The sequence below is a fragment of the Mirounga leonina genome, unplaced genomic scaffold (genome assembly GCF_011800145.1).
Source record: "Mirounga leonina isolate KUSES-001 unplaced genomic scaffold, KU_Mleo_1.0 Mir_153, whole genome shotgun sequence".
In the NCBI taxonomy this organism is placed as follows: Eukaryota; Metazoa; Chordata; class Mammalia; order Carnivora; family Phocidae; genus Mirounga; species Mirounga leonina.
Window position 1 is genome coordinate 16,113,322 of NW_023270387.1, and position 19,119 is coordinate 16,132,440.

Here is a 19,119-nt window from a genome sequence, read left to right on the forward strand (position 1 = left end):
ATAGATCATGGTACAGACTGATCACTCAGATATTTATTGAGTGAATTCATTAGGGTTCTGATAATACTGCCATTGTTTAAAATATTATATGTTATACTTGTTAAGATAATTTACTTCCATGAAAAAATGACAGTGTATTGAAATATATTTGAATTTTATATTCCTTTCTTGAAAATTGAAGTACCGTTGACATTTGGTATTGTATTAGTTTCAGGTGTACAACATAGTAATTCAACAATTACATACATTATATAATGCTCACCATGAAAAGCGTAGTTATCATCTGTCACTATAGAAAGTTATTACAGTATTATTGACTGTATTTCCTGTGCTATACTTCTCATCACCATGACTGACTTATTTGTTTTTCTTTTAAGCTTTTATTTTAATTCCAGTTCATTAATATATGGTATTATATTAGTTTCAAGTGTATAGTATAGTGATTCAACAATTCCATCTATCACCCAGGGTTCATAACCACAAGTGCCCTCCTTAATCCCATCCCCATCTCTTGTGTAACCCAACTGCCACCCCACTCCCTCTGGTAACCCTCAGTTTGTTCTCTTTAATTAAGAGTCTGTTTCTTGGTTTGTCTCTCTCTCTTTTTTTCCCTTTGCTTATTTGTTTTATGAGTGAAATCATATGGTATTTGTCTTTCTCTGACTGACTTATTTCACTTAGCATTATACTCTGTAACTCCATCCATGTCATTGTAAATGGCAAGATTTCATTCTTTTTTATGGTTGAATAATTTCCATTGTCTGTCTAGGCACCATCTTCTTTTTTTTTTTTTTAAGATTTTATTTATTTATTTGACAGAGAGAGACACAGTGAGAGCAGGAACACAAGCAGGGGCAGTGGGAGAGGGAGAAGCAGGCTTCCCGCCGAGCAGGGAGCCCCATGTGGGGCTCGATCCCAGGACCCTGGGATCATGACCTGAGCCGAAGGCAGCCGCTTAACGACTGAGCCACCCAGGCGCCCTAGGCACCATCTTCTTTATCCATTCATCAATCAATGGACACTTGGGCTGCTTCCATATCTTGGCTATTGTACATAACGCTGCTATAAAAATAGGGGTGCATGTATGCCTTTGAATGAGTGTTTTTGTATTCTTTGGGTAAATACCCAGTAGTGCGACTGCTGGATTGTAGGGGAGTTCTATTTTTAACTTTTTAAGGAACTTCCATACTGTTTTCCAGAGTGGCTGCTCCAGTTTGCATTCCCACCAACAGTGCACGAGGGTTCCTTTTTCTTCACATCCTTGCCAACACCTTTTGTTTCTTGTGTTGTTGATTTTAGCCATTCTGACAGGTGTGAGGTGATATCTCATTGTGGTTTTAATTTGCATTTCCTTGATGGTAAGTGATGATGAGCTTCTTTTCATGTGTTTGTTGGCCATCTGTATGTCTTCTTTGGAGAAATGTCTGTTCATGTCTTCTACCCGTTTTCAAATTAGATTATTTGTTTTTTGGGTGTTGAGTTTTATAAGTTCTTTCATATTTTGGATACTAACCCTTTATCAGGTATGTCACTTGCAAATATCTTTTCCCATTCCATAGGTTGCCTTTAAGTTTTGTTATTTTCTTCGCTGTGCAGAAGCTTTTTATTTTGATGTAGTCCCAGTAGTTTATTTTTGCTTTTGTTTCCCTTGCCTCCAGAAACATATCTAGAAAAAGGTTGCCACAGCCAATGTCAAAGAAGTTACTGCTTTTGTTCTATTAGAGTATTTTTATGGCTTCAGGTCTCACATTTAGATCTTTAAAATGGTTTGAATTTTTGTGTATGGTGTAAGAAAGCGGTCCAGTTTCATTTTTTGCATGCTGCTATCCAGTTTTCTCAATACCATTTCTTAAAGAGTCCTTTTCCCATTGGATATTCTTCCTGCTTTGTCAAAAATTGGTTGACCATATAGTTGTGGCTTTATTTTTGGATTTTCTGTTCTGTTCCATTGATCTGTGTGTCTGTTTATGTGTCGGTACCGTATTGTTTTGATCACTACAGCTTTGTAATATAACTTGAAGTCCGGAATTGTGATGCCTGCAGCTTTGCTTTTCTTTTTCAAGATTGCTTTGGCTATTCAGGGTCTTTTGCGGTTCCATACAAATTTTAGGATTGGTTTGTTCTAGTTCTGTGAAAAATGCTGTTGGTATTTTGATTGGGATTGCGTTGAATGTGTACTTTGCTTTGGGTAGTATACACATTTTAGCAATATTTGTTCTTCTAATTTTTGAACGTGGAATGTCTTTCCATTTCTTTGTATCATCTTCAGTTTCTTTTATTAGTTTTCAGAGTACAGGTCTTTCACCTCTTTGGTTAGGTTTATTCCTAGGTATCTTATTATTTGTGGTGCAATTGTAAATGGGATTGTTTTCTTAATTTCTCTTTCTGCGGTTTCATTATTAGCATATGGAAATGCAACACATTAAGTAGATGACTTAAGTAGGTATACGATACAAATAAGTTGATTTTGTGTCCTGAGACTTTACTGAATTCATTTATCAGTTCTAGCAGTTTTTGGTGGCATCTTTGGGTTTTCTGTATATAGTATATCATGTCATCTGCAAATAGTGAAAGTTTTACTTCTTCCTAACCAATCTGGATGCCCTTATTTTTTTTTGTTGTCTGCTTGCTGTGGCTAGGACTGCAGTACTGTGTTGAATAGAAGTGGTGAGAGTGGACATCCCTGTCCTGTTCTTGACCTTAGGGGGAAAGCTCTCAGTTTTTCCCCATTGAGTCACATGTTAGCTGTGGGTTTTTCAAATATGGCCTTTATTATGTTGAGATATGTTCCCTCTAGACCTGCCTTGTGGAGGGTTTTTATCATGAATGGATGTTGTACTTTGTGACTTATTTATTTTGTAATTGCACATTTGTACCTCTTAATCCCCACCACTCATTTCACCTATCTTCCACCCCATTTACCCTCTAGCAGCCATCAGTTTACTCTGTATTGATGAGTCCATTTCTGTTCTTTTTGTTTGTTTGCTCATTGCTTCATTGCTTTTAGTTTTTAGATTCCACATATAAGTGAAATCATATGCTATTTGTCTTCTCTGGCTGGACCATTTTTCCTTAGCGTAATACCCACTTGGTCCATCCATGTTGTTGTGAATGGCTGGATGTCATTGTTTTTTATGGCCAAGTGATATTCCATTATGTGTATCTACCACATCTTCTTTATTCATTCATCTATTGATGGGACACTTAGGTTGCTTCTGTATCTTGGCTACTGTAAATAATGCTGCAATAAACATAGGGGTGCAGATATTTTTTAGAATTAGTGTTTTCATTTACTTCAGGTAAATCCCCAGGAGTTAATTTCACATTTCTTAAGAGCTCCAAGCTAAGTCAGATCTTTATTTTGCTGCTCATGATCTGTATTAAATTTATCAACATTAAAGTGTGAGAACCCTGATAGATTTATTTGCTAATTATTCTTTTATACCACAGGTGATACTTGTTTCCAATAATACAGAAACGAGCATGTAAATCCTTTTTTGCATTTGGGCTAGCAATACTTCTAGGACACTTGATTTGAGCTACTGTGTGGCAACTTCAGTTAAAGAGAAAGCTTTGACATCTATTTCACTGTTCTTCAGACAAATATTAGAGATCTCGTAATTTTCAGCGATGACTTATTTTCTAATATAAAGCTTTAGATCTAATAAGAATTGTTTAAATTCTGGAAGCAGATGACTTAAGTAGGTATACAATACAAAGTAAGCACAAAGTAGTTAAGATTATTTCTCTAAATGTAAAATAAGTTTTCTCCCTAAGTCATTTCCCAGATTGATGAGAGAGAAAACACAGCTATGTGGTAATGGGACCAGAAACTACAGTTATTATGGGGAAAATCCTAGCTAAGTAGAAGTTAATTATGACTCAGTTACCTTAGTTGGCTCAACAGTAAAAACTGCAGAAGGTTATTGGCGATTTAATACTCCAAAGCCTCAACATTGACATCCAGTACCTCCTCACTGGGGCGTGAATGTTGTGAGGGTTCTTTAACTTTACATAGGAAATTACTGGCAATGTGGTCAGTAGTCTCAAATACAGCAAAAAAAAAAGTCATGGTTATATATGACCAAGTTTTTCATAAAATATACACACAGTTTAAGTTTTAGCCGTATTGATTCAAATGATGTAAAACTAAGTATATTAACCAGTGACTATAGATATTTTCCGTATAGCATGATCCTTGGGGAAAGGGCTTATTTTCAAGTTTAAACAGTGGGACCTTCCAGAGCTGTGACATTTGGATGGGATAAGTGAGCTTATACCTGAATGTGATTGTAAAAATAGCTATCCAAGTTGCATCTCTTCACTTTATACAAGTACTTACATATACATCTTGGAAAGTCCTTAGTGGTGTTTGACTTTCTGTTTGCATTTTTGTTTCAGCACCTGAAAGTTTCTGTGCCTGATGAAATATCAGTAGATCTAGGTAAGTGTGGCGCGTCAGTATCCTGGAGAATTATATCTCTGTAGAGTTGTAGCTCAGCTCATCTCTAAAGGTTTTATCGGTCATGTGGTGACCAGTAGGGCATCTGAATCACAACGGAAAGAGAATCTGTAATACATTTAAAGGATAGTATATGAAATCTGCATTGTGAGGTAAAATACATAAAATGCATTGAAGACCTTGTCTTTGTCCTACTGCAAGTTCGCACCAAATAACATCGATATGTTGCCAGTTGTAATGCACAGAATATACCTTTAAATCACATAACTCCTTGGCTTTTCTTTATGCAGAAAAAAGAAGACCTGAGCTTATACCCGAGGATCTGCACCGCCACTATATCCAAACTATGCAGGAAAGAGTCCACCCAGAAGTTCAGAGGCACTTGGAAGATTTTCGGTAAGCTTGGTGGGTGATATAAGTTGATATGGTCATTCTGAATTAACCTTTTTTTGGGTAGGAAAAGGTTACACACCTAGCATGTAGTCTTTATCAATGTGATTAAAACATAAATGGACCCTTGGAGTCAAAGAGTTGTTGTGGTGCTGAGTCCCTAGTCCCCATTCCGTAGGCTTTCAGGATTTGAGCTCACTGCTCTGCTAGGCTAAGTGTGCTCTTTCAGGATGCGTGTTCTGTTGAGTGATCGCCTCTAGAATTCTTTTTCTCTGGTGTCCTAGGTGACAGGGGCCCCAAAATAGAAAACTGTGACATTTTGCCTTTGCTAGCTATGGAAGCTCTGATAAAGCATCTCCAGAGAGAGATCATTCTTCTGTAGGCTACCTTAGGAAGTTTGTTCTGTTCCCTTTAGGCAGAAGCGTAGCATGGGGCTGACCTTGGCTGAAAGCGAACTGACTAAACTCGATGCAGAGCGAGACAAGGACCGGGTAACTTTGGAGAAGGAACGGGCATGTGCGGAACAGATCATTGCCAAAATTGAAGAAGTGTTGTAAGTAACAGAAGTATATGTGGACATGCCCTCTCTCCTGAGGTGCTCATGCCCTCTCTCCTGAGGTGCTCATTATGCTTAAAGCACACTTTGAGCAAATTTAGAAGGGGTGTCAGATTGTGTATGTGGAGCTATATAGGGGGATTTTAATGTTTTAATTTTTGCTGGTGTTTTAGAAAAGTTCTTGTGTTTCTTTTTCTGTGTATTGGTAAAACGAGTAACTATAAAATTTCCAACTGATCAGAAACAGGTTGAGCACTTTCAGTGGTTTCAGTTCATAGGCTTTGAAACTATTTCAGGCCAGAGAACATTGACAGTTGATGACATGAGTGAGAAAAGCCTATAGTCCCTTGGGTGGTGTGAGTTCTTCTGGTATTTTATGCCAGGTGACAGAGACTGAGGATGGCCCAAAGCATCCGGTGCTATTCTGTTGTTTTGGGTATCTAATAGCAACTTATTTAATTTTGAAATATTTTTATTTTTAGGATGACTGCTCAGGCTGTAGAAGAAGATAAGAGGTAATATAACTGGGTTTTTTCGCCCCTAGAATTTTATGAAAAAAAAAACAACAACAACTATCTTTTCTCCTGTTGGTCTGAAATTAGGATTTCTTTCTTTTAACTTCGGAATTCGGACGATCTCCCTCTGGTGGCCTCGATTTTATTTGACTGATATTCTAGTGTCTTGAGGAGAATCCTGTTCTATTTGCAATGAACAGACACTTCCTTAGTTTTTACTTGGTGAATGAATTCTGAGGATTCCAGCTTTGGGGTTTTTGAAGCCATTCGATAGCTTCTTTCTGTCCACCCTCCCTTTTCAGGATTCTTACTTGATTTCGTCCTTTTCCTCTAGCTCAACAATGCAGTATGTTATCCTTATGTACATGAAGCACTTGGGGGTAAAAGTGAAAGAACCTCGAAGTTTGGAGCACAAGCGGGGTCGGATTGGATTCCTCCCAAAGATCAAGGTGAGACTGGATACTAAAGTGTTCAGGTCTCTGTGCTCCTTGACCCGGGCTGCAGTGCTCTTCTCCTTCGTCCTTCCTGTTTCCGTGGGCTAGTGCGAGGCATGCTGAGAGGTGTGCGATACGGCCCCTGTTCTCAAGGAACTCAGAAATCCAGCAGGAAATCCAGGCATGTGAAGTAATGGTGAGACGGTGTGAAGAGTGCAGATGGCACTTTATACAGAGCGCTGTCCCAACCCTGTCACGGCCTTGGCCTCTCCTTGTATGGCACCTGTCACAGTTTGTCATTACAGATGTATCCCTTTACTTTTTGTGAGGCTGTGGAGTTCTGTGAGGGCAAGGGCCCCCTTCATCGTGTCCCCAGCTTTTAGCACAATACCCTCACCCATTAAGAGCTTATTAAGTACTCGTTCAACGGACGAATGAACTGCTTGGAACAAGCTCCCAGTAGATGTGTTATAAAACTACTTCTTGGTTTTCCAAAATTACCAGCTCTAAAGGGGTTGAAAAGACGTCTTGAGTTTGATGTGTGTGCGGTACCACGTGCCGACCTCTACCAAGTGCTGTGTGTGAGTGTCCTTCACTCCCGTTTAACCAGTTCTTCCAGCTGCCCGTTAGAACTGCATTTGTGTGTTTGAAAGCCACAAAAGAAATCTACTCTGTTATGTATCTTTTACCTCTCTGATTGCCCCTCAACTCTAGCAGAGTATGAAGAAAGATCGAGAAGGCGAAGAAAAAGGGAAGCGCAGAGGATTCCCCAGCATCCTGGGACCCCCAAGGAGACCAAGCCGTCATGACAACAGTGCAAGTATGTTAAGCTGGAAAAGCGACGTTCTCACCAGCCCCTGCCGTCTTCCCTTCGGAGGCTCAGTTAGCTAGAATGAATTGCTGGAGAAAGGTGTTCTTGAAATGGTCCCACTGAGCTTCCATTGTGCCTTGTTTATGTTCAAGGTTATTTCTGAACTAACTACCCCCATGTGGGCTCTATGATTATCTTAAACATCTTCTTGAATGGCAGCATCTTAGCAGTTGTCCATAACATAATTTACTTACCTAATCTGATTTTGTTTGCATTCAACTTCTATTTGTTAAATTAAAAAAACAAAACGTGCATGGATTTCTCCACCATTCTTTGTTTCATCTTTCTATATACATATTACTCGCTCTCCGTACTTCTGCAATTTCTCCGCCTCTCCATTGTGCTTTATTTCCTGACCTCCCTCCACCGTCAGGTCTAATGGAGAGTGATCAGCCTGCTGATCGGGGAGAATTAGGGAGGGTGGTACCTCAGGGAGGGAAATCAGGTCACGTTGTGGTCTTCGACTGGGCAGGACCACGTTTGAAAATACTGGCCAGGTTGGAGTGAGGGTGGTATTGTGGTACAGTGACATGGATGTTCTGCACCGTGAGGAATTCTCAGTCAGATACCGGTAGTTCCTCTTGTTGAGAAACACTGAGAAGATGAAGGAAATTCTTAGAGAAGAGGTTGAGGAGAATGGAGTATCTCAGATTCTGACCATGAGTTCCAAGGCATGTAGAAGAAGGATTTAGGAATGAGGGAAGGAAGAATTTTAGGATCAGGGATGTCCAGAGCTGCATGAGGGTGTGCGGCAATGTGGGCAATGATGATGTGAGTGGGTTTCACCTCTTGTGGTTCCCGACATGAACAGGGCTCGTGAGCAGGCTTCGAGCAATCTCCATAGTCTCTGAGGCACGTTGTGCTGATGAATCTGCAGGTGTTGGGGAGGGGGGCGGTGGGGGGGGCTTACCACGAGCTCACAGAGCTAACAGGCTTCATCCTCACTCTCACAAGTGAGTGCAGTTCTGTGTGCCTCTGTCTCTCAGCATTCCCGCCCCCACCATTGCTCTCATCTCCTTTTCTCCCTCCTGTCTCTCGCCATCGTCTTCCACCTACTCCTCTCTTCTCTCCAGCCCTCCTCCACCTTTCCCACCTTCCTCTCTTTCTTTCCCTCTCTCTTTCTTCCTCTTGCCTTTCTTTTCCTTCCTTCCTTCCTTTTGTTCTCTCTCTTTCTCTCTCCCTCCTTTCTTCCTTTTCTTCCTATCTATCTATTCCTCGCTCTGCAATAATCCATATTTTCCTAGGGCCCACCATGTTCCAGACATTTTTTTAGATCCTTTAACATCATCTTTTTTTTTTTTTTCTTTTTAAGCTTTTTTGCAACACAAACTGTTAACACTTGCTTTCTGTTCAGTTGGCAGAGCCATGGAGCTACAGAAACAGCGCCACCCAAAGCACTTACCCGCACCCTCTTCTGTAAGTCCTGAGCCTCAGGATCCTGCTAAGGTGCGCCAGAGTGGGTCAGCAGGTGAAGGAACAGATGTCGGATACCTGCCAGCCAATTCCATGTCCTCTGTGGCATCAGGAGCCGCTCCTTCCCAGGAAGGAGGGAAAGAGAATGATACAGGTGAGCTAATGTTGCAGTGCGACTTAACTAAGTATCAAGATTTTACAACAGTCACACTAAGTAACAAACAAGGTGGCATATTTTTCTAATCAAGAATCCCAATTTAATTTAATTTTAACATTTTAATGTTCTGTAACCAGTGATAAATCCATGCTGAATGATAATTTTGAGTTTTCATCCACTCAGAAATACTGACTGAGCTCTCTGTCATGCATTAGCTTTGTATCAGATGTTAGCACACAATAATTATACGGAGATTCTTGCCCTGCGCCGCTAAGTCTCATGGGGAGATAGTCACATAAGTAAAAATTCAAATTGTGCCAAATCCAGTAATGGAAGAGAAAAGGAGTGTTGGGGGGACTTAGTCAGTAGCTAGAGGCAGATGTGGGGGGGTAGTCTGAAAGACTTTTTAAAAAATCTGAGTTACTAAAGTTTTTTTTTTTTCTAATACTAAAGGGAAGCCCATTGAGAGGAAGAGGTTGAAGAAGCAGGTGGTAAACTGTATATAACTAATAGGACAAAGTTTTGAGAAGGAGAGCGGAGATGAGAGGCAGAGTGTGTGTGAAGGGCAAGGTTATCAGCAGAGAGAGAAGGCTTAGCGAGAAGGGCAAGGGGACTTGAAGAGTAGAGAAAGATGTGTAGTAATTATAGATCATTGAGAGAAGAGCTTCTTACCATATTTCTTCATACTTGTTTTAATGGGTTTCTTAAGCAAGTGAGCTGGGAGAATCAGTGATTTTATTTGGAGAAGGGAATGCCTATCTGTATTAGTGATTTTGGAAGCAGTCCAATTTCTGGTATGACACGGTCAAGGATAAAGCTGTGGGAGTGGTCACTGAAGTGGCCCAGGGGAAGCTACTAGAGATAAAGAAAGTAAGGAACCAAGAAGTCAGGAGTTGGAATACCTTAACATCCCCAAATTTTGAGGTCACCTCATGTGATACTAGCAGGGAGAGGAGAACTATGAGCCAGCAGCTGAAGGTTCAGTATTGCTAGATGATTGTCACGAGGAGGGGGAGAGCATGTGATAATACCTAGAAGTGAGAATCTCAGTGCAGCAAGGGATTTTTATAAGAAGGCAAGATACGGTCTAAAAGTAGTATTGAGGAACAAGGGTATCTATCTCATCTCCACCCTGAAGTACACAGTGTCTGTTGGAAACATCCATCTCTATTTGAGAGGGCTGTAGCAGAACGGGGTGGTGGGGGGGGGCGTGGATTTAAGACAAAGAAGGAGGGTGATAGTTATAGAACAATCTGGAGGTTTTGTCTTATATGGAATTCTGAAGATGTTGGGTTGAGTACATGCATGAATTCATGGCTCCCAGCTCTCATTGAACTTAAAAACATGGCAGATAAGTAACCCAATAGCAACTAAATAAAAAACACGAAGAGAAAGGAAGTAGAGGAGGAGAAGATGTTATCAACAAGCAAGAGATTTCAACAAATCTGGGGGAGATTAAAAGTGGACAAGCATGGTTGGAAGGATAAAACAACCTAGAGGAAGCCGGAGTCCATAACTTGTTCAAGGAGTCCCATCCCAGGTGGAAGCCAGTCGGCCCATTAGAACCCTGGAGAGACTTTGGGCTCTGAGTTGGCATGTCTTGTGGAGTGCATGAGTAAGAAGTAAAGCTGGAAATAATGAATTAATTGAAGGTCTGTAATCAAAACAATGATGTCAGCAGTTCCTGATCCTTGCATGGTAGAATATGAGCCGTCCGTCATTTATGTACCCGAAGAAAATGAGTGTGCTCTCTTTTAGAGAGTTGAATGAAAGGTAAGTCCTCCGTGGTATCAGTGCCCTGGAGTTCTAACATTTGGGGGCCTGAAGCCTGACAGTAAACATGCCAAACTCTCACCCTGCCCAGAGAGCTCCCAACTGAAATGGACCTACTTCATATAGCTGCAAAGAGAGAGCCGGAGCAGCTACCCAGTCTTGCATATGCAGATATGAATAGTATTACTCACTCTTGGCAAAATTTGCTTGTTAGAATCAAGACCTAAGATAATACATAATGCCAAACTTACTAATGACATACAAAAGAGAATAAAAATAAACAGAAAAACTGCCCCTAGCAGAAAACAGTAATTTAGGTAAAAGACAAGAACTTAGAAAAAAATACCTCTAAATTAGATAGTATACTTGGGGAAATTTTAAAAATTATTATATCTATAAAACAAGAATAATGCTATGAATAAAAGAGCATTCAGAGACCCAAAAAAATGATTTAATATAACTATTACATATAATACAATAACTACTGTATTTGTTATCAACTGCTTTGTGATAAACTACCTCAAAACTTCATAGCTTAACACAAAAAACACGTATTATGTCACGTTTTTGGTGGGTGAAGAACATGAGAGCAGCTTAGCTGGGCAATTCTGTCTCTCCTGTGGTTGCGGTCAAGGTGTCAGTCAGTCATCCGAAAGCTTAGCTGGGGCCAGAGATGTGCTTCTGCGTTCATGCAGGTAGCTGGTAGCAGGGGGGCTTAGCTCCTTGCAGGAGGCCTTGGCTTCCCACTGTATGGGCTTCTCCATAGAACTACTTGAATGTTCCATGACGTGGTAGCCAACTTCCCCCAATGTGATCCAAAAGAGAGAGCAAGAAAGGAGCCCCCATACCTTTAATGACTTAGTCTCTGTGGACGCACATTGTCATGTCAGCAAGTTAGAAGCCAGCCCCTAAATCTAGCTCACACTCAAGCAGGGAGGAATTAGGCTCCACCCCTGAAGGGAGAGAGGAGTAGCAAAGAATTTGTGCACATATTTTCAAACCACCACAGCTGCCAAGAGTTAAAAAAAAAACGGTCCCTAAAAATAAAGTCAAGGAAATATTTGAGAACATATATCAGAAATGTCGAGAGAGAGAAATCGGAGAGACAAGAATTACGTAGCGAGCCACTTGAGAGGTCCGATGTCTGCCAACGTCTGTCTCTTTGACGAAACATCAGCAGAGGAGATGGAGGAGAGGCAGTTGGAGAAATGATAGAAGAAACCATCTTAGAGGGAAGATGACTTGTCTTAAGACAGAAAGAGTTGACTGGGAACCACCTACTATGAATAATAACAATAGTAATAACAATAATAAGAACAAGAGCCATACCTAGAATGTCTCTGGAAATTTCCATGCACCAAAAGAGAGCCCCGAAAGCTTTGAAGGGAAGGAAAATGGGAATTACGCTGCCTTACATTTCTCATAATCACACCAGGGGCTAGAATACAAGGGAGCAAGGCCTTGCAACTTACTAAAAGAAAATTATCGAACTTAGAATTCTATGTCCATCCAAATTTCCCATCAGAAATGAAGGAAGATACAAAGACATTTTCAGATATGCCAGGATTCAAATGTTAACTGAAATGTGCCCTTTCCTTGAACATGATTTGTAGATACACACTCCCGTAAAATGAGAGAAAAATGAAGGAAGAAAATGTTACGGGGTCCAGGAAGTAGTGGAAACATACCAGGGAAGTGGTGAAGGGCAGGCAGGTCTCGGACGATAGTTAGGTCACAGGCCGAGGGAGCAGCTGCCCCAGATTGGAACGCAAGGACTAGGGGATAAGAAAAAGGGAGATTTTAAGCGGTTGGTAGTATGATGTAGCAAATGAAGAAATCTGAGACTTAATAAAATGATAAGTGCTTTGACAGCAATAAAGTCGTTTAGAAATGCTAAGATAAACGAAGTTGTTCAAGAAAGTTAAGTCATGATTTAAATGTGAAACAAAATATGCCATTGGAGACTACCCAGGCTCCAGCTGTGGCCACCATACAAGGAAGGAAGGAGAGAGAGAAGGAAGGAGGGAAAGGGGGACATGGGGAAGTAGAGGAAAGGAAGAAATGTAAAACAAAATAAAACTTGAAGTAACTGATGGAGTATATGACCTTGATGGAATGAACATTCTATTTCAAGTGACCCAGGAGTTGCATCATTGGACCAGCAGAAAAGGAAACATAATCCTAACATACCTCCTAACCTGGCAGGAATAATATGTGTATGTAATACATTATATGTTGTATTTTGTGTATGACAGTATGTAGATTGGCAAAGTGAGGTAAGCACTCTGGGTTTTCAGACTTTTAGAATCAACCAAATAGGCAAGGCAGAGAATATTTAGTTGTGGCCACAGATCATGGAAATGTAAAAAGTCCTCCTAATGACACAAGTAAAAATGTAGTTGAAAGAATGAAAGGTAGAAGGAAAGAAATACAATTAAAGGGAAGGATAGGGATACTAAATACCTAATTTGATATAGAAGAGAGTTAAGGTACTAACTCCTTGATGGAACAAGTATAGATATAATTCTATCATTTAAACTTAGGTAATAAGCATTAACCCAACTAGTAATAATATTATTACACACTGGGAAGAAATGGGGGGAAAGTGAAGGTGGGAAGTATAAGTGGGCAGAATCCTCAGAGGAGGAAGAAATAGATATTACCTAAAGATAGTAAATCAAGAAAAAGAATTATGAGGTCATTATTTTGAATTAAACCACCATAATAAATAAAATTTGGGTGAAGAAGATTGACACGGGCATAGAAAAAGATGATGTAAGAGAATGTTTCTCCTCATCATATGCTCTTCTGAGTTGTTTCCATGTCTTATGTTGATGTTTAAAGATTTTATTTATTTATTTATTTATTTGAGAGAGAGAGAGTGCGTGATCATAGGGGGAGGAGCGGAGTGGGGGCAGAGGGAGGGAATCTCAAGCCGACTCCACGCCCAGTGTGGAGCTCCACGCGGGGCTCAATCTCACGACCCTGAGATCATGACCTGAGCCAAAACCAAGTCTGAGGCTTACCTGACTGAGCCACCCAGGCCCCCGTTACGTTGATTTTTTAAAAGTTGCTTAAAAATGATACTCCTGTTTTGTTTTGTTTTTTTTTTTAGGGCATTTTAAAATTTTATATATTAGAATTTTGGTTCTAGCTAACATGCAATTGTTTAAGAATGTGGCCGTGGATAGGTTGAATTTCTCTTTGCGGACTGATTTTTTTTTTTTTTGGAATTATTATCTTCATTAACACCATCTGAGTGTCCAAATTTTGTCTTTTCAGGATCAAAGCCAGTTGGAGAAACACCAGCATCTGGAGACTGCATAGATAGCACCCCTCGGACTCCCAATACTGTCTTTGATTTCCCACCTCCTCCCTTAGACCAAGTGCAGGAGGAAGAGTGGGAAGTGGAAAGGTAATTCAGTGATATCTTTGGGGGTAGGGGAGGTTAAGAGTAGCTTCAACTGTTTCATTGTATACCATTGCCATACTTTGTAGCATTTTTCCCACATGTGGTTTTTTTGGGGGGGAGGAAGTCCTAGAACTTACTGGTAGTAAATATTAGGTACTGAAATGTTCTTAGTTTATATTAAATCATTAGAATATCCAGAAGAATTATTTATTAGCTACTGTAATTTAATCCAGTTTTGAGTATCCCTGGCATAAATTTCTTTTTTTTCCCCTTTTTATTGAAGTATATTTGACATACAATGTCGCTTTAGCTTCAGGTGTAGGACATAGTGATTGAACAAGTTTATACGTTGTGCTGTCCGCGGGTGTAGCTGTTGTCTGTCACCATACAACCCTGTTACAACACCATTGGCTGTATTCCCTATGCGGTGCCTTTCATCCGCTTGACTCACACATTCCATTAACTGGAAGCCTGTACCTGCCACCGCCCTTCACCCATGTTGCCCATCCCCTCACCCCCTCCTCTCTGGCAACCACCAGTTTGTTCTTTGTATTTATGGGTTTGTTTCTGCTTTTCTTGTTTGTTCATTTGTTTTTTTAGATTCCACACATAAATCATATGACTTATTTCACTTAGCCTAGTACCCTCCAGGTCTATCCATGTTGTCACAAATGGCAAGATGGCATATATCTTATGGCTGAGTAATACTCCATTGTGTAAATGTACCGCGTCTTTATTCATCTGTTGGTGCATACTTAGGTTCCTCCCATATCTTGGCTATTATAAATCATGCTGTAATAAATGTAGGGGTGCATGTATCTTTTAAAATTAGTGTTTTTGTGTTCTTTGGGTAAATATCCAGTAGTGGGATCTACTAGATTGTATGGTATTTCTATTTTTAATTTTTTGAGGAACCCTCCATACTGTTTTCCACAGTGGCTACACCAATTTTCATTCCCACCAACAGTGCATGAGGGTTCCTTTTTCTCCACATCCTGACCGACCCTTGTTATTTCTTGTCTTTTAGATACTAGCCATTCTGACAGGGTGATATCTCATTGTGGTTTTGATTTGCATTTCCCTGATGGTTAGTGATGTTGGACATCTTTTCTTGTGTCTGTTGGCCGTCTGTATGTCTTCTTTGGAAAAATGTGTGTTCAGGTCCCTTGGCATAAATTTCTTGATTACCATTTTGTTTTCGTGTTGACTCTTTGTTCTCCATTGTTTTAGGGTGACTGAACATGGGACACCAAAGCCCTTTCGAAAGTGAGTAATCCTAAAGTAGCTTTCAATAGAGGCATATTTGAAGAAATACATCTTTTTTCTCAAACATCCTAGTTTTAAAGGAAAAGAAAACCTGTACACAGATCTGTTAGATACTTTAAAAGAAAATTCTTAATAAACACAAGTCATGCAAAAGATATTTATAGAGGTATATATAACACATATAAGTCATTTTGTAGGGGAGGGTGATGTTTCAGCCCTGTGCTAATAAGCACTACTTGAGAAATATGACTTATCTACCATAATATAAAAATCTGTGCTATTTCCCATTGTCCATCTGATGTCCTCAAATAGAATTCATTGTTTTTTTTTTCATCAGGTTTGACAGCATAGCTTTTGGAGAAAGTCAAAGTGAGGATGAACAGTTTGAAAATGACTTAGAGACAGATCCACCCAACTGGCAACAGCTCGTTAGTCGAGAAGTATTACTGGGACTAAAGCCTTCTGAGATCAAAAGACAGGAAGTAATTAATGGTGAGTTTAATTAGATTTGTTGTTGTTCACATATAGTGAGTTTTATTAGACTAAAGCCTCTGAGCTTTAGAGTTTGCTTCAAAATTTCTGCTAGCCTTTTGTTCTATACAAAGGGAAATTAAACTAGATAGATGATCCTTGAGCTTTCCAACTCAAAAAATGTGAATGATTCTACAATTCTTAATGATAACTTAAAAGGAAAAGGTGTTTAGCTTTCAGGATATTTAAGATTATAGATCTTGAACAGTCATTAAGACAACCTTGGTCCGTCACTTTACTTTCGGCCAAAGTTATTTTTATGCCTAGATTATAAATGAGGAAGCTCAGGCTCAGTGTGATTAGTTGAATTAATCAAGATCATACAGCTAGCTGATAAGTGATAGGGAGGAAACTGGGATCCGGGTGTCCCTTTATCCTAGTGTGCAGTGTTCTTTATTTTACCCTAGCATATATGTGACAGAGATGTGGGTGACATGGGTGCTGTGCCCTCCACTGTCTTTAGGATGCAATTTAAATAAATACCCTTCCTGTGTCTGGTAACTTTGAGTTGTAGTGAAATAACAAGTCTGGCCTCAGAAATGAGGGTTTATAGGCCAATTAGATAACCAAAAGTACTGTTCTTTCTAAAGAGGGCTCAACTGAAAGTCTATATGCTGTTTGGGCTTACAGGTTTCCAATGTTGTAGCTGTGATTGGTGGGTAGTATTGTGAAAAGACAGAAGGATTTTGGAGTACATTGTTAAGTTTAATATACAGAATAGTTTGGGGTTTTTTTGGTTTTTGTCTTAAAGATTTTCTTTATGTATTTGAGAGAGAGAGAGCAGGAGTGGGGGGAGGGCCAGAGGGAGAGGGAGAAGCAGATTCTCCGCTGAGCAGGGAGCCCTGATTTGGGGCTCGATCCCAGCACCCTGGGCTCATGACCTGAGCTGAAGGCAGACGTTTAAATGACTGAGCCACCCAGGCGCCCCCAGAATAATTTTGAATGATATTTTTCATTTGCCAGCATTCATCTCTTAGAGCCAGTATGTAGGAGGGTCCCATGGAATCAAGAAAGTGACATGAGAGATACTACATGCTTTCAAAACTATAAATAATTATTATAGAGCTCATTTGTTGCTTAATTCCAGTTTAAAGCCTGTGTTTGGTCTCATGGAATTATTCTAAATGAGGTAACATTTCATATTTCCTTTTTTTCTGCTTAGAATTATTCTACACTGAAAGAGCTCATGTTCGAACACTGAAGGTTCTTGATCAAGTATTCTATCAGCGAGTGTCCAGAGAAGGAATTCTGTCACCTTCAGAACTACGGAAAATTTTTTCAAACTTGGAAGATATTCTTCAACTTCATAGTAAGAAAATCGACTCTGATCTTTGTCCCTAACATTTTTAGTAGATGAAAGATTGTGAGTATATAAAAGCACCATAACAATAAAATCTTCTAAGTGTATCCATGTTAGCATTCCTGAAATTATATAATTATACATGAGCACATCACGTAAAGAAGTGATCAGATCGTTGAATACCTCCCTCCCCAGACACTCACCCGCACCATCAGCCTTTTGTATACAGTGTTACCACAGGACTTAGGGCCTAAAGTTAATGTCTATGATGAAAAATATGAATAGTGTATGGTGACTAACATAACATAATAAAAAAAAAAAAAGGTAAAAAATTTAAAAAAAGAAAAATATGAATAATTAAAATTACCCTTGGAAATGTCTTATCAATTGCAGTGTATATGTTTTTAAATATATCCCATATAATTGTGTATGTGTGTGTGTGTGTGTGTGTATAGTCTATGTAATATTCAGTGTGTAATTTCATGATGGGGTAATTTTCAGGAATTAAATTCTTTTGTTGTTGCTTGAAATGCTTGAGTAAATATATAAAAAATTCTACCTTGCTGGCTTTCCTTGGTTATAGTCACCTCAGACTTTTGTAGCCACAGTTCCTCTCTCTGTAAGTCACTGCTTCTCTGTGATCCTTAATTCTCAAGCTTTCTTTCGTCAAGGATGCCATCACCACCTGCCAACACCTGCCTCCCCAGTTGATGCCTTTTATGTCTTTGTGGGTGATCTTAGGTTTCACCAGCATGCATTGACAAGTTCAGGTGGATTATATCCACTGCCTGTGAACATAAACATTTTGAGAGGAACAGTGGGCAGAATCACCTGTTCTATTTAAGTTTCTTTATGAGCATGGTTATGATGGGGGCTTGAAATTAATGCATAAGTGATGTACCTATACTCTATGTAATGTGCTATTTCCACATTGTTTTATGCTTTGGCACCTGTTTTTCAGATAGAGCGCACAGATATCCATATGCATAAGAATTGTGTTCAGATTTATATTTAAGGAGACTAGAGGCAGCTATACTACTGTGAAAATCCTTGTTTTTTGAAAATTTAGGTTCTCAGTACAACCAGTAGTGCAGACTAAAAAGAGTGCGTGCTTAATTATTTTCCGTTGTTTTTTTCCCCCTTAGTTGGATTGAATGAGCAAATGAAGGCTGTTCGAAAGAGGAATGAGACCTCAGTTATTGATCAGATTGGAGAAGATTTGCTGACCTGGGTAAGGAAATTGGCTATTTCATTTTAATGTTTTTATAGACACTTAAAGATCAGATTCACGGTTGAGTAACTAATCTTTCCAAATATGCAAACTCCATCCATTTTGCAAAGCTACTGTAAAGATGAAAGGGGTCCAAGTATGTATTCTCTTGGTTAGCATCTTTATTCGTTAATATTTTTCAATAAGTGCTCATTCGAACTAAGTGCTCTTTTTTCATCAAATTAAAGATAGTAGTTCTCTGTGTTTTAACAAATAGAGAATCAAATGAATCTTGATGAAAATAATGTAACTAACATAGAATTTTCAGCTTCTGTTGTCCAAATCTCAGAATTGGACTGTAAAACATTAAACAGTTGTAGATCCAGAACTACCATCACAAAAGTAGAAAAGTGACCATTACTTGATCTTATTTACAGTACAAGGAAAGAGTTCAGAGACGATCATAGCTGTTTGTCACATTCTGTTTTTCTGTCTGACTCTCTGTGAGAATACCCCACAGTATGTATGCTGTTCGAGGTGCTGGGGAGACAGTGGCAATCACGATGGCCATGGCTCCTGCCTGGGTGGCGCTTATAACTAGTGGGAAAACAGTCATTAGTCCTTTCAAGTGTGACAAGAGTTAGAAAAAAGGGGGAGAGTACAGGTTGTTATGGGAAGATACAGCAGGGAGACCCACACTAGGATGTATAGAAAATTTTCCTAGGGGAAAATGGGTTTGATCCAAACTTTTAAAGAAAGTACTGTAGTTAAGGCTGTGAGTAATAGTGAAGCATACGACACAGTTCTCCAAATATTAACACAGGTTGAA

General features: G+C 39.5%; 1 protein-coding gene across 4 annotated transcripts in view; it reads left to right on the top strand.

Annotated features, from left to right (window-relative positions):
* ARHGEF12 (Rho guanine nucleotide exchange factor 12) overlaps positions 1 to 19,119 on the top strand; it is a 145,807-nt gene that overhangs the window by 104,194 nt on the left and 22,494 nt on the right. For 3 of the 4 annotated variants that reach the window (XM_035009149.1, XM_035009147.1, XM_035009150.1), the window contains 12 exons: positions 4,402 to 4,444; positions 4,753 to 4,858; positions 5,268 to 5,405; positions 5,891 to 5,923; positions 6,258 to 6,372; positions 7,072 to 7,177; positions 8,583 to 8,795; positions 13,854 to 13,986; positions 15,214 to 15,249; positions 15,587 to 15,741; positions 16,943 to 17,089; positions 18,226 to 18,311. In XM_035009149.1, the coding sequence (XP_034865040.1) occupies positions 4,402 to 4,444; positions 4,753 to 4,858; positions 5,268 to 5,405; positions 5,891 to 5,923; positions 6,258 to 6,372; positions 7,072 to 7,177; positions 8,583 to 8,795; positions 13,854 to 13,986; positions 15,214 to 15,249; positions 15,587 to 15,741; positions 16,943 to 17,089; positions 18,226 to 18,311 (1,311 nt within the window). The remainder of the gene's footprint in view (positions 1 to 4,401; positions 4,445 to 4,752; positions 4,859 to 5,267; positions 5,406 to 5,890; positions 5,924 to 6,257; positions 6,373 to 7,071; positions 7,178 to 8,582; positions 8,796 to 13,853; positions 13,987 to 15,213; positions 15,250 to 15,586; positions 15,742 to 16,942; positions 17,090 to 18,225; positions 18,312 to 19,119) is intronic. The other variant, XM_035009148.1, reaches the window with a different exon arrangement.